Source organism: Entelurus aequoreus, linkage group LG18, assembly GCF_033978785.1.
Source record: "Entelurus aequoreus isolate RoL-2023_Sb linkage group LG18, RoL_Eaeq_v1.1, whole genome shotgun sequence".
Taxonomy (NCBI): Eukaryota; Metazoa; Chordata; class Actinopteri; order Syngnathiformes; family Syngnathidae; genus Entelurus; species Entelurus aequoreus.
Window position 1 is genome coordinate 26,973,254 of NC_084748.1, and position 20,579 is coordinate 26,993,832.

Consider the following 20,579-nt stretch of genomic DNA (forward strand, 5'->3'; position numbering starts at 1 on the left):
GTAACTACAGTTTGTCGCTACATCTGTAAGTGCAAGTTAAAACTCTACTATGCAAAGCCAAAGCCATTTATCAACAACACCCAGAAACGCCGCCGGCTTCGCTGGCCTGAGCTCATCTAAGATGGACTGATGCAAAGTGGAAAAGTGTTCTGTGGTCTGACAAGTCAACATTTCAAATTGTTTTTGAAAACTGTGGACGTCGTGTCCTCCGGACCAAAGAGGAAAAGAACCATCCAGACTGTTCTAGGCGCAAAGTTCAAAAGCCAGCATCTGTGATAGTATGGGGATGTATAGTTCTATTACCTTAACACAGGGGTGTCCAAACTTTTCCCACTGAGGGCCGCACACGGAAAAATTAAAGCATGTGGGGGCCATTTTGATATTTTTCATTTTCAAACCATAACAAAATATATGCTTTTTTTTTTATTTTACCTTTAGGGTCCCGGGGACCATAAAGGGTCTCAGTCATTAAAATGTTAAAAATAAGTCAGATTACATTTTTTTTTAAAATTATTTAACGCTTACAGTAAATCTCTGTATCAACTTCAAGTTGATATAAAGTAATACAAATTTAAAAAAAAGTTTTATGGCTGACGGATTTTATGCTGGAACTATTATTTTGTTTGTTTTATGTGCTTTTGTCAAAGAAAACTTTGATGTTTTTATATGGCTACTACACAATATATGCAATATTTACCACATAAAATATATTAAAGTGAAATATTTGAAGTAATTGGAGCCCTGAAAATAATTCATTATAACATGGATTTTTTGTCTTTTTTTTTTTTTTGAGCAATGGCAAAAAAAGAAAAATGAAGTAAGACAAAAGAAAAAAAAACAGCCCGCATGGCAGCTTTTGTGTCAACATTCAACTTTTTCTCATTAGATTTCACCTCATTCCACTTTTTTTAATGTTCTTTTTTATTTTTACAATAGTATTTCCAGAATGTGTGGCGGGCCGGTAAACTATTAGCTGCGGGCCGCAAATGGCCCCGGGCCGCACTTTGGACACCCCTGCCTTAACAGATGTCACTCAGGGTTTGTTTGTTTTTTACTTTGAGCTTGCTCCATATGGGATATTTACTACAGTACTTCTTAGCTATCTGGAATGCAGTATGACTTGAAAAAAAAAACAACCACAGAAATTAGGCTGGTCATTTTCTTGATCAATAATAAGAAAAAAAGTAATTATGTTCTTTTAAAATGTTTTACTGAAATAGAAGAATCTCTCTTTAAAGTTTCATTCCAGTGTCATATAGATAAGAATGTACTGTTCTTCTGTAGACACTTAGGACAACAGCACCCCCTTAAAAGTACACTATTTTAAGCTCGATTGCATATAGTCAGTCATCAAATGATTTCTTAAACAAAGACTGAATTTAAAAGTCGCTTATTTAATACTATAGTGTAAATGTGAAAGTGTTTTACTTTGAGTTTGGTCATGGTGGGCCGGGGACCGCCAACAAAAGGGAGCTGTGTGGTCGTCTCCTCTTCATGCTCTAGTTGACTTGGTGGGTTGCCCTCGACCGGCTGTGGCGGCCCCGCTGTGCAAGATGCCAGAGCCTCAGGGCTGACCAGCGCTATCCCGCAGGCTTTTGCAGCCCGCAGTAGCCCGGGTACCTCCTGAACGCGGCTGTACCAGCGCAGCAGGTGGGGGATGTGGTGCAGAGTGCTGGCAGCAGGAGCCGGAAGGGAAGACTATCAAAGAAAGAAGCAAAAAAAAAAGGACTCATGAGCAGAGTTCATCAAAACATGACCCGCAGGTGGGCAAGGAGGCAGGAGTGACTAAAAAAAAGACACATGATCAGAGCAGCAGTGATAATGTTAGCGCTTAGTGATATGATAAGTGAGCCGCCATGGAAAGAAACAGTTGTGTCTCCGCGCGACAGCGGCCGTCCAGAGGAGACATGCTAGGCCCAATGTGAAACTGGAAACCACTGGAGCACAGCTGACTTCTAAGAGCCTCGTTGTGGGAACTTTGGCTCATTCCCAACGTGGAGGAATAGTTGGTGACGGCTGGAGGGTGAAATGGAGGTTAATGCTGACGACCCAGACGAAAAACATACAGTATACTATTGAATGTGATTGAGAAGCGCTTGAGGTCGTACAATTCAGAATGAACACCACATTTTTGTGAAAGTACATCTCTGGGGTCGCATAAAGCTTCAGGAATCATGACCTCAGCATAAGGTGCTAAAAGTTCAACGAGCATCAAAATGTTTGTATAGCCGTTTTGATCTTTCTGTGTTCTTTTGTGGTATTTTTTTAACGGTTAGCAATGGACACTAAAGCATCACATTTCCTCACTTGTTAATTAATCGAGCAGTCTGAGAAATCTCACGTTACAGTCTCATTGTGTGCTTTAAAGAATGTATTTGATAAATACAACACTTTTTGTGCTTGCCTTAACCTTCTTTTTTCCAACATTGAAACTGCATTTAGGTGTGCATTATAGTGCTGTCAAATAATTTAATTTTTAATCATATTAATCACACTTTTGAATTATTATTAATTTTGATGAATTACAGTGAATTACTTGCAATTTAAATTAACTTTAAAAAATACCCCGATATTTAAAGTTAAGTTAAGTTAAAAGTACCAATGATTGTCACACACACACTAGGTGTGGTGAAATTTGTCCTCTGCATTTGACCCATCTCCTTGTTCACCCCCTGGGAGGTGAGGAGAGCAGTGGGCAGCAGCGGTGCCGCGCCCGCGTTGCCACAAATGCAATTTTTATGTCAGAATGTCACACACAAACATTTATTTTCAAGTGTTTCACAAAACACATAATTTATTTGCTCAAAACTTGTCAACAGTATTATCTTAAATGTGTATTTTGAAGCGGTATGTGTCACAGAGCACACCAGTGGGAGTCTCCTCACTCATCATTGCACTGGCGTATATATTGACCATGCAATGCATACCATGCATATACAGTCGTGGTCAAAAGTTTACATACACTTCATCAGCCCGGAGGTTGGGTCTTGGGTGCAGTTGGGTGTTCCAACAGGACAATGACCCCAAACACATGTCAGAAGTGGTAAAGGAATGGCTAAATCAGGCTAGAATTAAGGTTTTAGAATGGTCTTCCCAATGTCCTGACTTAAACATGTGGACAATGTTGAAGAAACAAGTCTATGTAAGAAAACCAACAAATTTAGCTGAACTGCACCAATTTTGTCAAGAGGAGTGGTCAAAATCCAACCAGAAGCTTGTGGATGGCTACCAAAAGCGCCTTATTGCAGTGAAACTTCCCAAGGGACATGTAACCAAATATGAACATTGCTGTATGTATACTTTTGACCCAGCAGATTTGGTCACATTTTCAGTAGACCCATAATAAATTCATAAAAGAACCAAACTTCATGGATGTTTTTTGTGACCAACAAGTATGTGCTCCAATCACAAAAAAATAAGAGTTGGAGAAATGATTGGAAACTCAAGACAGCCATGACATTATGTTCTTTACAGGGGTATGTAAACTTTTGACTGTATATTGTATGCATGGCTGCCGTTTAGGTAACCATTAAAAGAGCAAAATAAATTGGGTGATTAATCAGTGTTGATACATGTTGATGCGATATTTTTTTGTGATTAATCACATGCTCTAACTCGTTAAATTTGACAGCCCTAGTGCATTAATTAAAACACAGATCACGGCACCGACATATCACCACTCTCATCTGTGCTCTATTGCAGCGGCTGTACAGAAACAAATGTCAGCATATTCAAAGTTCAAGGCACTGTGGATTTGATCCCTTTTAATTATTTACACTTAAGGCTGCAATGAATTATCGATCAAATCAACTCATATGATGAGAAAAAAAGCTTCAATTCACATTCTGTTGCTTCGATTAATCGTTTAATGAGTGTAACTGATAAAAAATTATAGAGTGCCCAGAACTTTAAAATTGCTTAGATAGTTTATGCACGGCCTCTGCAATGGAGCGCACATGAGAGCGGTGGTGCATGGATGCTGTGATCTGTGAGGAGACGAACAGCTGAGTTATTTATTTATTTTAAAATGTTTATGTTAAAGGCCTACTGAAACCCACTACTACCGACCACGCAGTCTGATAGTTTATATATCAATGATGAAATCTTAACATTGCAACACATGCCAATACGGCCGGGTTAACTTATAAAGTGACATTTAAAATTTCCCGGGAAATATCCGGCTGAAACGTCGCGGTATGATGACGTATGCGCGTGACGTAGTCAGTATAACGGAAGTTATGGTACCCCGTAGAATCCTATACAAAAAGCTCTGTTTTCATTTCATAATTCCACAGTATTCTGGACATCTTTTGCAATTTGTTTAATGAACAATGAAGGCTGCAAAGAAGACAGTTGTAGGTGGGATCGGTGTATTAGCAGCGGACTACAGCAACACAACCAGGAGGACTTTGTTGGAGAGCAGACGCGCTAGCTGGCGACCTCACCTTGACTTCCTACGTCTCCGGGGCGCCAAACGCATCGGGTGAAGTCCTTCGTCCTTCTGCTGGAACGCAGGTGAGCACGGGTGTTGATGAGCAGATGAGGGCTGGCTGCCGTAGGTGGAGAGCTAATGTTTTTAGCATAGCTCTGTGCGGTCCGGTTGCTAAGTTGCTAAGTTAGCTTCAATGGCGTCGTTAGCACAGCATTGTTAACCTTCGCCAGCCTGGAAAGCATTAACCGTGTATTTACATGTCCACGGTTTAATAGTATTGTTGATTTTCTATCTATCCTTCCAGTCAGGGGTTTATTTTTTTTGTTTCTATATGCAGTTAAAGCCCGATGCTATCACGTTAGCTCGTAGCTAAAGCGTTTCACCGATTTATTGTCGTGGAGATAAAAGGCACTGAATGCCCATTTCGCGTTCTCGACTCATTTTCAAGAGGATATAGTATCCGAGGTGGTTTAAAATACAAATCCGTGATCCACAATAGAAAAAGGAGAGAGTACATAGTTCTGTGAGGTCCGGTTGCTAAGTTAGCCTTAGCGTCGTTAGCAACAGCATAGTTAAGCCTTACCAGGCTGAGAATTTTTAACCGTGTAGTTACATGTACAATGTTTAATATTATTGTTGGTCTTCTGTCTATCCTTCCAGTCAGGGGTTTATTTATTTTGTTTCTATCTTCATTTGAGAACGATGCTAACACGTTAGCTCAGTAGCTAAGTGTGTCACCGATGTATTGTCTTGGAGATAAAAGTCACTTTAAATGTCCATTTCGCGTGCTCAACTCTCATTTTCAAGAGGATATAGTTTCCGAGGTGGTTTAAAATACAAATCCGTGATCCACAATAGAAAAAGGAGGGTGTGGAATCCAATGAGCCAGCTTGTACCTAAGTTACGGTCAGAGCGAAAAAAGATACGTCCATCACTGCCTCTCAAGTCCTTCACTGTAACGTTCCTCATCTACGAATCTTTCATCCTCGCTCAAATTAATGGGGTAATCGTCACTTTCTCTGTCCGAATCTCTCTCGCTCCATTGTAAACAATGGGGAATTGTGAGGAATACTAGCTCTTGTGACGTCACGCTACTTCCGGTACAGGCAAGGCTTTTTTTTTATCAGCGAGCAAAAGTTGCGAACTTTATCGTCGATTTTCTCTACTAAATCCTTTCAGCAAAAATATGGCAATATCGCAAAATGATCAAGTATGACACATAGAATGGATCTGCTATTCCCGTTTAAATAAAAAAAAATCATTTCAGTAGGCCTTTAAAATGCTATTGAAATATTGATAATGTGCATTTATTATATAAAAACAGGAAACTACGCGTTGAGGCTATAATGTGGATCTTATCCGATTACTCGATGGATCGAACAAACTAACTTATAAATTACTTGATTACTAAACAGCTACAGCCATAGTTACACTCATTAAACCAGGGGTCCTCAAACTACGGCACGCCAGCATCCAAAATCTGGCCCGCGGGAAGTCCCATGTTTTTTTTTGTTTTTGTTTTAATCTGTCCTTTCAAATCCATTTCCTACCGCCTGTTACTCTTGGTGTCTCCTAGCCACTCAGGCAAATCATATTGTCTAAAAATGCATTTTCCCATCAATAACGTGACATCATCGCGCTCGAGCCGCAGCAAGTGCACGCTCTTTCAGTTAATTAGTGTGCAAGGAATATATATATGTATGTGTATATATGTATATATACAGCCTGGCCCCCGGCCAAATTTTTCTAACCCATTGCAGAGCCCTGCATTCAACTATTAATCGAAGCAACATGATTTTTATCTAACATTGTTTTCTAATCAAATTAATTGATTAATCATTGCAGCCCTGATCAAAATTAACATATTGTGTAGTTTTTTTTATATTTTACAAAGGTTAAATTATTTTTACATTTGTATGACAAATACCGTATTTCCTTGAATTGGCGCCGGGAATATAGTATTCGCCTGCCTAGAATTACAGCCGGGTCAAATTCGTTTCGCAAAATAATTAGCGCATGCTTGGCACTTCCGCCGGGTCAAATATGAGTCATTAAATGACTCCCGCCTCCTGGTGGTAGAGGGCGCTAGTGATCCTTCTTGCGACTACCAGTACTGCAGGAGACAGGTACTGCAGAAGAAGACAACAAGCAGCAAGCATGCAGCAATTGTTTGCTTGCACTTTTACCATGGAGGATTACATATCTAAAATAAAACCGTTTTCTAAACTGGACTTTCAATCGAAGCAGGAGGTAATAATTAAAGGAATATCTCCAGAGACTTTTAAAATTGAAGAAAGAGGAGAAAGACTGCCTTTGATCAGAAGCAGCTGCACATGGACCCATTTACAAGTAAAGGTAAGATCATAATAACGTTTTTTTTTTATTAAATGTGCTTTTCATGATAAGGTATGCGCCGGAGTGAGAAGAGGTTTTAAAATAATTAGAGCATGCTTGCTCATTCCGCATGGTTTTGGTAACCGCAGGAGTGAGAAGAGGTTTTAAATTAATTAGCGCCCCTGCGGCTATTCAAGGAAATACGGTAAGTAAAATGCATGATTGGCATTATTTGTTTGTCTCTGGTTAAGCCTGGCCAATGTTTATTCTTTCATAAACTGTTATGTATTTTAGTCCAATTTAACAATCTTGAACTGTTGCAGCAAACAATAATTCACCGTCTTTCTAATTTAGCACGTTTGCGTCATACTTGAGGTGATACATTAAGAATAATGAGGCTTGATGTTATGTATTGGCACAGACGCAGCATAATGATTTACAGACACTCACCAGGTATTGATATATGCATGGCAACAGGACCACATCGGTCAGTGTAAAGTACAGCCCCTCGGCAAAGAGATGCTCCAGCTCAGGCAGGTCGTTGGTCCTCACTTTCCTGATCTCAGAGCACTCTCTGGTGGCCACAGAAGGACCTGCAGCGACAGACAGCTTAGCCAGAGCTGCCCTGAGCTCAAGTCCATTAGGCGGCGTGCTGGACTGGGGGTCACAATCCGCGCGTCCCCTGTCAGCTTGGTTGTTGTCATTCTGTTCGTTTTGTCTCTGCTCCTGGAGCTTTTGCCGGCGTATTTTGTCATCGTTGTGGACCTTGACGGGTTCGGCCAGCCTTCGCTCCAGAGTGAGGATGGAGACGGGGGGTGGCTGGGTTTGGATAGGAGGGTTACGGAGGTGGTCTTCGACAGCTGACGGGATCCCAATTTCACACAGCCTGGTCCACTTGCTCACCTAAAATGTCATACACACACAATACTTAAAACACGGGCAGCTGTAAGCTAATTTATTAGACTAAAAAAATAACTAAAGCCTTTACTCTGCCAGTATGGTTCATTGTGTCAAATGTGAACGCAATCCTTGTGGACTTAGACTGCTTGAAAAATGAGAGACATGGACGCTACGTGGGCCAAATACATTGACCAGTATTAAAATTAGAGATTGACCGATATGGTTTTTAAGGGCCGATACTGATTATTAGTAATAAGCCTACTCAGTGGCCTTGTGGTTAGAGTGTCCGCCCTGAGATCGGTAGGTTGTGAGTTCAAACCCTGGCCGAGTCATACCAAAGACTGTAAACATTAGACCATGGGTCTCAAACACACGGCCCGCGGGCCAATTGCGGCCCGCGAGACGTTATTTTGCGGCACCCACCTTAATATGAAAGTTTAATGTTAGTGCGGCCCGCGAGTTTAAAATGAATGCCGCTTGACAGCGTTGTGTGTGGAGCTGAAGGAATCTACCAATCACGGTGTGCCGTGATGGCACTGTCTTTAGTGTCCTCTAGAAACTGTCACCGCATCTTCTTTTTCTCCATACTAACAACATGCCGGCCCAGACACATGTTGTATGAGGCTTCTGCAGACACACGCAAGTTATAGCAAGACATACTTGAGGAACAGCCATACATGTCACACTGAGGGTGGTCATATTTTATTTTATTTATTTTTTAACACTGTTACAAATATGCGCCACACTGTGAACCCACACCAAACAAGAATGACAAACACATTTCGGGAGAACATCCACACCGTAACACAACATAAACACAACAGAACAAATACCCAGAATCCTTTGCAGCCCTAACTCTTCCGGGCTGAAAACATAATTTTTGAGGAAATGTCGGACCAGCAGCAACATAATGTTTTATACGGTGCTAATGATGCGGTTAATTTAGCACCAAACAACACCAGGGGATTTCACAAACACCTTTATTACCTGTGTGTATTGCTGCGGGTCAGAAGAGCATCAACACTGGCATTTCAAAATATGAGAAATCCTCTGGGGAAACTGGTGAAAATATAATACAATACATAAAATACAAAAACTCACAATCTAATTCATTCATTCATTCATTCATTCATGTTAAAATGTTCCTGAGGGAACTCTCCTGAAGGAATCAATAAAGTACTATCTATCTATCTATGTACTTGGCAGGGACAGTACAATGAAACATTGCTACCCGTAACCAATGTCAAAGTACATAAGACTTTGCAACCCTTGTCCCTGGTTAGGCTTTTAAAAAAAGATGAGAAAAGTGTAAAACACATACAAAAATATTGAGACAAGTACAAAAATAAAAACACATTGAAAATAATTGGCCCCATTTGTCCATACTACACCCAGTTCTAGTGCTCACACTTCTGATTTTCCTTAAGCCACTTTTTCAGTTTTGTGGAGAAAAGTGTAATGTCTGACTGTGACTTTAACTCCAGTGGCAAAGAGTTCCACAGATGTGAGGCCTTCACTGAGAACACAGACTGACCCAGAGTCGTCCGGCACCTTTTCACAGACTGCAGCTCGAGTCTGCACCCCTTCACTACTGTACCTTTATATTTCTTGACACATCACATCAGGGGCTAATCCATTAAGACACTTAAAAATTGCTTTTAAAAATGAGAAATTTATAAAATTATCAAAACTCATCATGTTATATTTTTGGGAAATATGGCTGTGATGATGCTTCATTGGATTTTGGTCAAATATCATTAGTGTTTGTTTATATAATGACAACAGAGGCTTCACTACACATCTCGTGGCCTGTCCCCAGACCATGGCACAATAAGACATATTGAATAAAATCATTGCATGCATGTAAACTTGTGCAGCTTGAACAGATAAACAAGGTCGAATAAGCCTGAAACAGCTTATATTTATTTTTATGGTCTTAGTCATTTTTATAAAACGGTCATCAAATTTTAGCTTAGGGTCCAAAATAACACCGAAATATTTAAATTCCTTTACCTGCTCTATTTTATTTTGATTAATGTTGACCTATGATTCATGAAGAAATTATTGTTTCTTCATGAATTCTATACAATTTTATATCAGTTTATGCATTCAATACATTGTGATGTTTTTCTTGTGACGAACCCTGAGATTTTGCAAACATCCATCCATCCATTTCTACTACTTATTCCCTTTTGGGGTCGCGGGGGGCGCTTGAGCCTATCTCAGCTACAAACGGGCGGAAGGCGGGGTACACCCTGGACAAGTCGTCACCTCATCGCAGGGCCGATTTTGCAAACATTTAAAAAAAACAAAACAATTGTGGGCTCTTTCACGTAGCTTATTGATATATTTCTGAAGCTGGCTGACATCATTTCTTCCTGGATGTTACAGAAAGTATAAGAATGCTGCCTCTTCTTCTTTATTATATAATAAGTCTCCTATTTGCCAATATATTTACACAAAGTTGGGATTTTTGGCAGGGATATATTTTCTGTAATCGTAATGTCCATCTATCTCAGGGGTGTCAGACTCATTTTAGCTCAGGGGCTACATGGAGGAAAATATATTCCCAAGTGGGCTGGACTGGTAAAATCATGGCATGATAACTTAAAAATAAAGACAACTTCCGATTGTTTTGCTTTGTTTAAAAATAGACCAAACGCATTCTGAAAATTTAAAAATCATGTTGTTTTTTACACTGACATATTGTGGTTAATAGTCTATCTTTATTTGTGGTCATTAATACTTTCTGAAGAAATTATGTGGTTATGTTCATCATTCAAATATACCTCCCAGTTATACGTATAACACAAAATGTACAGATTATCAAAAGCATTTATTTGGGTATAAATGTAACAGGTTACATTACCAACATCTTTGACAACCAAAGCATGAACTTAACAATCCACATTTTTTATACTATCATTAATAAGCAACGTAAGTACGTAGTGTCCAAATACGGCACATAGCTCCGCCCCCTCTGAAGTCAGGGAATTAAAGGCCTACTGAAACCCACTACTACCGACCACGCAGTCTGATAGTTTGTATATCAATGATGAAATCTTAACATTGCAACACATGCCAATACGGCCGGGTTAACTTATAAAGTGCAATTTTAAATTTCCCGCTAAACTTCCGGTTGAAAACGTCTATGTATGATGACGTATACGAGTGACGTCACTAGTTAAACGGAAGTATTGGTACACCTTTGAATCAAATACAAAAAAGATCTGTTTTCATCTCAAAATTCCACAGTATTCTGGACATCTGTGTTGGTGAATCTTTTGCAATTTGTTTAATGAACAATGAAGACTGCAAAGAAGAAAGCTGTAGGTGGGATCGGTGTATTAGCGGCTGGCTGCAGCAACACAACCAGGAGGACTTACTTGGATAGCAGATGCCCTAGCCGACGCTAGCCGCCGCTAGCCGCCGACAGCACGGATGATCGGGTGAAGTCCTTCGTCCTTCCGTCGATCGCTGGAACGCAGGTGAGCACGGGTGTTGATGAGCAGATGAGGTCTGGCTGGCGTAGGTGGAGCGCTAATGTTTTTATCATAGCTCTGTGAGGTCCGGTTGCTAAGTTAGCTTCAATGGCGTCGTTAGCAACAGCATTGTTAATTTTCGCCAAGCTGGAAAGCATTAACCGTGTATTTACATGTCCAGGGTTTAATAGTATTGTTGATTTTCTGTCTATCCTTCCAGTCAGGGGTTTATTTCTTTTGTTTATATCTGCATTTGAGCCCGATGCTATCACATTAGCTCCGTAGCTAAAGTGTTTCGCCAATGTATTGTCGTGGAGATAAAAGTCACTGTGAATGTCCATTTCGCGTTCTCGACTCTCATTTTCAAGAGGATATAGTATCCGAGGTGGTTTAAAATACAAATCCGTGATCCACAATAGAAAAAGGAGAAAGTGTGGAATCCAATGAACCCTTGTACCTAAGTTACGGTCAGCAAAAAAAGATACGCCCTGCACTGCACTATAGTCCTTCACTCTCACTTTCCTCATCCACAAATCTTTCATCCTCGCTCAAATTAATGGGGTAATCGTTGCTTTCTCGGTCCGAATCTCTCTCGCTGCTGGTGTAAACAATAGGGAAATGTGAGCAGCACTCCAGCTTGTGACGTCATGCTACTTCCGGTAGGGGCAAGGCTTTTTTTTATCAGCGACCAAAAGTTGCGAACTTTATCATCGTTGTTCTCTACTAAATCCTTTCAGCAAAAATATGGCAATATCGCGAAATGATCAAGTATGACACATAGAATGGATCTGCTATCCCCGTTTGAATAAAAAAAATTCATTTCAGTAGGCCTTTAAATAATTGCTATTGCGACATCCAGTGGACACATTTAGAACAGCAGTTTCTTTTATTCAAAAGTGTCGGCTCATTTTTTATACTTTGCAAACTCATCTTGCGGGCCGGATAAAACATGTTTGCGGGCCTGGTCTGGCCCATGGGCTGTACGTTTGACTCCCCTGATCTATCACTCTCGTGTTTTTATTTGAGTGAATCACGGAACATAAAAACTCGCTGCGCCGGAGTGGTAAGCGCTGCAGTTTAAAAAAAATAAGGTTAGTAGAATGGCCATGCCAGCAACCTGAGGGTTCTCGGTACGATCCCTGGCCTCCGCCATCCTAGTCACGTCCATTGTGTCCTTGAGCAAGACACGTCACCCTTGCTCCTGATGGGTCGTGGTTAGGGCTTTGCATGGTAGCTCCCAAAATCAGTGTGTGAATATGTGTGTGAATGGGTGAGTGTGGAAATAGTGTCATAGCGCTTTGAGTACCTACACAAGTATAACCAATTTACCATTTGTTTGTGTAAATGTTTACAAATTCAGGGAATTACTTTGAGGGCAAAAAACAAATTACTGTAGCAGGAAGTAGGGCTGCAACGATTAGTCGACAATAAAATTTGTCGTCGACATATATATTTGTCCACAATAGTCGTGACGTCATCACTCGTGTTTTTCCGGCTGAAGCGGTCTGTATCGCCAGTTATAACATGTCAAATGTGAGAACTTTTCCTCTTACTCTTGTTAAAAACATGAATACTTTGCTCAGTTTGCAAAGCCGCCCTTGTTTTTATGGCGGTACATCTGTGATACGCCAGCATTTAAAGCGGAGGCATGATGTCGGACGTCTGGAGGGAGGATGCGGTTTCAGCCTCTGTAAAAGTGTTAGCTTATGCCTTTCTAACTAGGTAACAAGTGACACAAAGTTGTGTAAAAAAACAACTTTAACTATCATTTTAGTCAAAGTCAGCCAGCTAAACTTTGTCTACATCAATTTGAGCATTTATTAAAGCAGTGTCAAATTGCAATGACGTAAAAAAGGGCACAATAACGAACGCGAGAGACAGACAGGCACCGATGCGGAGGTATCATAAGATTAAAACATACAATCTATTAAATAGCTAACATTTTAAAAATTAATGAAAGTGAGCCTATTAGAGTGCTAACACTGCCAAGAGTTAACCAATAGTCAATATACCAGTGTGCAGCTTTTTAAACATCATGACAAAATGCTTTATTTCTTTTTGATGAAGTTAGATTTTGTGTTTTGTTTTCATTGCTGCTATTTTAACTGTTTTCTTTTTTTTTATACATAGACAAAGTTAGTTGTTTGTTTTTAGCTATTGGCCTTCTTTTCTTTTAAACGGACATTTTAATTTTGTTACAGCTGAATGAGCAGCAGTTACAGTAAAAATACATATTTATGAATGAATTAGTCATCTTTGTTGTTAGTAAGCACATGTCTAAAATAACTTAAGCTGCATTTAGACGTCGATGGAAAAATTAGAACCATTAAATATGTGTATGTTTTTTTATTTGATTAGTCGACTAATCGGTAAGATAATCGTTGAATAATAGACTATCAAAACAATCGCCCTAGCAGGTAGTAGTTTTTGCTCTAGTTTAGCTATTGTGTACTATTGACCTTGTTTTGATAAAACAATTGTATGTGATAAAAGCAGTGGTGGGACGAGCGTTTCCCACCTAGGCCTTCAGTGACGTCCGACTTCAATGATTACCTCTCAAAATACCATCATTGATGTCACCACATGACCATTGCGGGAGAAATACTATACAGGAACACATTTACACACTACTCTGCATTGAATCACCACCAACAGTGTACAAAACGGGTTCAAACTACATGGGGGACATGATCGAGGCCTTATCGCGATGCGCTGCTGCCAGACACGAAGCTTGCATGCCGTCATCGGCCTACCGGAAATTGGACATGGCGAAGCCCACAGGTGTAGCGCTGCATTTGCAAAGAAAATGATCCTTCCACTGGTTCATATTTAGAAACTTTGTTACAACTTTTACTTCCTTTATCTTGTGAAGTTTGAGGTCCTCTTGCCGCCACGCCGGAGCCAAGAACCTAATAAACTGTGGTTGAGCCTTTTTTTGAGGTGCGAAAAATTTGCAAATTAGGTCATTGTTTTGTCCACCTAATGAAAGACTTAAATTCATTTTATAAATATATTCATCCATCCATCCATCCATTTTCTATAATTAATTTAAAATAGAGCACATCCATACTGACACCTAGTGGCCAGTCAATATACAACCACGCTGTCAGAAGTAGAAATACCACAAGCCCTTCCTTCCTGCAGCAGTCAGACTGTTCAACAAAGCCTGCTCCCAGTAGGTCGCAGAAACACAACTGGACAATTAATGACTGACTTTGTGCAATAAAAATGTTGTTTACTTAATGTCATATTATGTTCATCATGTGCAATAATATAATTACTATGTGTACTGTGTGCTTGTCTGTTAGTTAGTTAGTTTTAGTTTATTTCGAACATGCATACAATACAATTACAATGTAATGCATCACATAGTTCTAGTTGTTTCATTACAGCATGTCCGAAAAGCAGTAGGAAGAAGCAGAGTTTATTTAACCCTAGCCCTTTTTATACCATAGCAGTTTTATCCCATTTCTTTGTATTCTGTTTGTAACAGAACAGTGAATGAAAACATTAGTAATAAATGAATGTACAATAAGTAAGTAAACACATTTTAAATACATAAATAAATATTAGACATTTAAACACATACACAACAATAAAAATGTTCATAAAAAAATATGTGCCATTGTTATTGAAAATGCTGACTACAAACCTTTTATCTTTACCAAAACTGCAGCTCTCAGCTTTTTTTTTTTTGCTGAAAAGAATTTCACACGATAATTGTTTTATTGTATTTTTTTTTTTTTCAGCTTTGTTTTTGTTTGATTTGTGTACTTAGTTATTTTGTATGCAATCTATGCCCTTTGCTGGTGTACTTCTGTAAATTTCCCAGTGGTGGGATAAATTATCTTATTCTATCTTATTTTACATATCATCATCTGTTTATTTCGCTTTGAAAAAAATAAATCATAGATTGGACCGATGGTCGACTATGGGCAAAATCTAATGAATCAGATTATGAATCTAAAAAAGCCCTACATGACGGTGTGAATGCCTCACACTATTATTTCCTTGTGGCCTTTTTAAGGAGCTATCTTAAACTACTGTGATCAGCTGATGAACAGCCTGTATGAGTTTAAATACAGTTTTTAATAAACTTGCGCCTATTTTTTTTTTTCTTGCTTCTCTTTTTTCTTTTTGCATTTTAATGTTCTATTTATCATCTGGGTAAAATCCACCAGTGCCAAAAAGAAATACTGATTACTTGTACTGTATATTTCCTCCTGGTCTTAAAGGCCTACTGAAACCCACTACTACCGACCACGCAGTCTGATAGTTTATATATCAATGATGAAATCTTAACATTGCAACACATGCCAATACGGCCGGGTTAACTTATAAAGTGCAATTTTAAATTTCCCGCGAAACTTCCGGTTGAAAACGTCAATGTATGATGACGTATGCGCATGACGTCAATCGTTGAAACGGAAGTATTCGGACACCATTGTATCCAATACAAAAAGCTCTGTTTTCATCGCAAAATTCCACAGTATTCTGGACATCTGTGTTGGTGAATCTTTTGCAATTTGTTTAATGAACAATGAAAACTGCAAAGAAGAAAGCTGTAGGTGGGATCGGTGTATTAGCGGCTGGCTGCAGCAACACAACCAGGAGGACTTTGACTTGGATAGCAGACGCGCTATCCGACGCTAGCCGCCGACCGCAACGATGATCGGGTGAAGTCCTTCGTCGCTCCGTCGATCGCTGGAACGCAGGTGAGCACGGGTGTTGATGAGCAGATGAGGGCTGGCGTAGGTGGAGCGCTAATGTTTTTATCATAGCTCTGACGAGGTCCCGTAGCTAAGTTAGCTTCAATGGCGTCGTTAGCAACAGCATTGCTAGGCTTCGACAGGCGGCACAGCATTAACCGTGTAGTTACAGGTCCACGGTTTAATAGTATTGTTGATTTTCTGTCTATCCTTCCAGTCAGGGGTTTATTTCTTTTGTTTCTATCTGCAGTTAAGCCCGATGCTATCACGTTAGCTCCGTAGCTAAAGTGCTTCGCCGATGTATTGTCGTGGAGATAAAAGTCACTGTGAATGTCCATTTCGCGTCCTCGACTCTCATTTTCAAGAGGATATAGTATCCGAGGTGGTTTAAAATACAAATCCGTGATCCACAATAGAAAAAGGAGAGAGTGTGGAATCCAATGAACCCTTGTACCGAAGTTACGGTCAGAGCGAAAAAAGATACGTCCTGCACTGCACTCTAGTCCTTCACTCTCAAGTTCCTCATCCACAAATCTTTCATCCTGGCTCAAATTAATGGGGTAATCGTCGCTTTCTCGGTCCGAATCGCTCTCGCTGCTGGTGTAAACAATGGGGAAATGTGAGCAGCCCTTCAACCTGTGACGTCACACTACCTCCGGTACAGGCAAGGCTTTTTTTATCAGCGACCAAAACTTTATCGTTGATGTTCTCTACTAAATCCTTTCAGCAAAAATATGGCAATATCGCGAAATGATCAAGTATGACACATAGAATGCATCTGCTATCCCCGTTTAAATAAAAACAATTAATTTCAGTAGGCCTTTAAAGTGTTGTTCAGGGGTCTATGGGGCAGTAACAGTCACACAATTCAACTCTTTCTCACGCAACATTTTTCTTGCTTATATTTCCCCATCCACTACTCTATTTATATTTTTTTCATTAAAATAAACTTTGGTCCTACATGGCTTACCAGACTAACCGAACTGACCAATCTCATCCGTCCCTTGAGCCGGAATCTAACCAAACACATAAGACTTTTAAAGTAATTTTGGGGGCAGCCCGGTGGAACAGGGGTTAGTGCATGTGCCTCACAATAAGAAGGTCCGGAGTAGTCCTGAGTTTGATCCCGGGCTCAGGATCTTTCTCTGTGGAGTTTGCATGTTCTCCCCGTGACTGCGTGGGTTCCCTCCGGCTTCCTCCCACCTCCAAAAACATGCACCTGGGAATAGGTTGATTGGCAACACTAAATTGGCCCTAGTGTGTGAATGTGACTGTGAATGTTGTCTGTCTATCAGTGTTGGCCCTGTGATAATAATAATACCTGGGATTTATATAGCGCTTTTCTAAGTACCCAAAGTCGCTTTACATGTTAAAAACCCATCATTCATTCACACCTGGTGGTGGTAAACTACTTTCGTAGCCACAGCTGCCCTGGGGTAGACTGACGGAAGCGTGGCTGCCAATTTGCGCCTACGGCCCCTCCGACCACCACCTGTCATTCATTCAACATTCATTCACCGGTGTGAGTGGCACCGGGGGCAAGGGTGAAGTGTCCTGCCCAAGGACACAACGGCATGGTAAGAGGCGGGGAGCGAACCTGCAACCCTCAGGTTTCTGACACGGGCACTCTACCCACTACGCCATGCCGCCCCATGATGAGGTGGCGACTTGTCCAGAGTGTACCACGCCTTCCGCCCGAATGCAGCTAAGATAGGCTCCAGCACCCCCCGTGACCCCCAAAGGGACAAGCGGTAGAAATGGATGGATGGAAAGTAATTTTGATAGTAGGCTAATATAACTAATATAGACACTTACATAATTTGTTGTCTTCATTATAACACTTATATAAGACTTTTAAAGTCATTTTGATAGTAGGCTAATATAACTAATATAGACACTTACATAATGTGTTGCCTTCATTATAACACTTATATAAGACTTTCAAAGTCATTTTGATAGTAGGCTAATATAACTAATATACACTTACATAATGTGTTGTCTTCATTATAACACTTATAAAAGACTGTTAAAGTCATTTTGATAGTAGGCTAATATAACTAATATAGACACTTACATAATGTGTTGCCTTCATTATAACACTTGTACAGCCCTTACCTTTGGGCTGGTACCGAGGGCGACTGTGTTGACCAGTTTGACGCGTGTAAATGATAGAATGTCCAGTACTGTAGAACTGCGTTTGGATAAGCCAATCCGTTTATTCCAGCTATCTAAATTAAATCAAATGTAGGTTAAATAACAAAGTATGGTGACCTTGAATGGCACATTGTCACGGCACGATACAACACGATACCACATGACACGTCACGACACAAACACGAACACGACCACGACCACGGTCGAAAACTGTTTGTCCTCCAATCGCCCTGCCCATGCTCACACCTGTGCCCAATTTATGGAGGCTACCATGGTAACTGCACCATAACAACAGTCCCCTCCCGGTCAACACTTCCTGGTTCTTAACAGGAAGTGGGCGGAGCAATCTGCCGAAAAGGAAATTAAACATGCTGAACCCAACAATCAATTTAGAGAAAATAAAATAAAAACAATATAAACAAATAAGGAATTTTGGCTCCAACAACACTTATATAAGATTTTTAAAGTCATTTTGATAGTAGGCTAATATAACTAATATAGACACTTACATAATGTGTTGCCTTCATTATAACACTTATATAAGACTTTTAAAGTCATTTTGATAGTAGGCTAATATAATTAATATAGACACTTACATCATGTGATGTCTTCATTATAATACTTACATAAGACTTTTAAAGTCATTTTGATAGTAGGCTAATATAAATCATATAGACACTTACATAATGTGTTGTCTTCATTATAACACTTATACAAGGATTTTAATTTTTTTGCGGCTCCAGACAGATTTGTCTTTTGTATTTTTGGTCCAATATGGCTCCTTCAACATTTTTGATTGCCAACCCCTGGGTTAGACGCTAAGTGCGTTGCCAAACAAAGTAGACTTTCTTACCTCAGCACAAGCCTTGAGACAAGTCTTCTTGAAGCCCAGCAATGCCAGCACGTCATTCCTGGAGGGATCAGCCTCGATGGTCTTGTTGATGATGTGCCTCAAGACCACAGCCAGCCCAGCCCTGCACAGTTCCCCGGTCTCGTCCAACACTGCAGGGAGGCGGCAGCCCCTCACCAGCCGTGGAAGACCCTCTGACTTAATGTCCAGCACGTCCACGCACTCTGGTATCTGACCTTTAAGGGCCTCTAAGTTGCCATGCTCGCTGGCAACCAGGTGGACTTTGAAGGAGTTGCAGTCACAGTAGGACAGCAGGAAGAGGACGATGGAGGAGTGCAGAGGGAGACGAGCTTCTTCATCTTGGCTACACACCTCCAAGTAGAGAGAGGAACGCTGCTGCTTTTCGTCCCTCATTGGAACTATGCGAACACACTTCGGAACAAAAAACTATTTGCAAAATATCACATATGAGTAAATAATGTAGGTACAGCAGTATTTAGTAATGTTAGTGTCCTATGATGTGCAGCACAAACCCATGTTGTTTATGTAAACTTCCGGTTTGCTTCTTCTTCGTCGTCTGTGCAAAAGCCGAAACCAAGCGCTGCTGGCGCCACAGCGCTTCCTGCCACCGTGTGTGAAACACATCAAAAGACAAACTTCCAGGAACGTCACACCGGCCTTAACAATTGTGAAACATCAAACCAATGTTCACTGTATGAAAAAACAACTTTAAACGGAATTTTACCTTTGCAACCTCATTATACTATTGGCTACGTTTTATATTCATAAATGTAAGTTTCTCAATACCCGACCTGTTTTTTGTGCCTTTAAAAAAGATTTAAAACTCTACACACTCTCTACCTCTAACAACCAAAAAGCTGTGAAAACAATGATGCTGTGTTCCAAATTTAAGTTATTTGCTGAAATTGAGTGAGCATATGGCTTTGCACTTTGTTTTCATTGATTGATTGATACTTTTATTAGTAGATTGCACAGTACAGTACATATTACGTACTAACACCCGAATACGTTTTTCAACTTGTTTAAGTCGGGGTCGACGTAAATCAATTAATGGTAGTATTGTTTATTACTTTGAATTTACAACCCCCTGGCGCTGTTTTGTACTATTTTTCTACTTACTTTGATTATTATTTCTCAACTGTTTGTAAATGTTGAAATTTATAAATAAAGGTTTAAAAAACAACAACAACATCAAACCAATGTTGTTGTGAAATGATCGTTGTTGCTACGAAGTGAGACAAAGTTAAGTTTACGTGCAGAATTCAGTGTGAAAGTTGGAAAAAAGCCTCTGTTTTATTTATTTTTTTGACGTTTACCATGAAAAGTTGAAAAACGTATTCGGGTGTTACCATTTACCAATTGTACGGAATATGTACTGTACTGTGCAATCTACTAATAAAAGTTTCAATCAAAACAATTCCTTCGTCCTCCTCTTCCTCTGTTATCCCCCAGCGAGCCAGGAGCCACTTGGACTGTTTTTTTTTTTTTTTTTTTTTTTACTCGACTACAAAGGAAAATATTGTAAATATGTTTGAAAAGTCCTACACGAAATCAATAAAGACGTTGCTAAGAGCGAGGAGGGGAAAAAAACAACATCAAACCAATGTGCCCACAAATATACGTCAGTAAAATCTACCAGTAAAAGCGTGGAATGATTTTTTGAATGGCGGCAACAAAAGTCTTATCAAGCGTTCCGC

At 40.0% G+C, this 20,579-nt stretch overlaps 1 protein-coding gene across 2 annotated transcripts in view; it reads right to left on the reverse strand.

Annotated features, from left to right (window-relative positions):
- The window catches only part of gstcd (glutathione S-transferase, C-terminal domain containing), a 143,964-nt gene extending 124,170 nt beyond the window's left edge, over nucleotides 1-19,794 (reverse strand). The window contains exons 1-3 of one of the 2 annotated variants that reach the window (XR_009821860.1): nucleotides 18,865-19,794; nucleotides 7,217-7,669; nucleotides 1,429-1,698 (exon numbers count right to left, since the gene is read on the reverse strand). Coding sequence is in view for 1 of the 2 variants with exons in the window: in XM_062026825.1 (XP_061882809.1) it covers nucleotides 1,429-1,698; nucleotides 7,217-7,669; nucleotides 18,865-19,275 (1,134 nt within the window). In the remaining variant the exon portion in view is untranslated. The remainder of the gene's footprint in view (nucleotides 1-1,428; nucleotides 1,699-7,216; nucleotides 7,670-18,864) is intronic. The other variant, XM_062026825.1, reaches the window with a different exon arrangement.
- Between the last annotated feature and the right edge of the window lie 785 nt (nucleotides 19,795-20,579).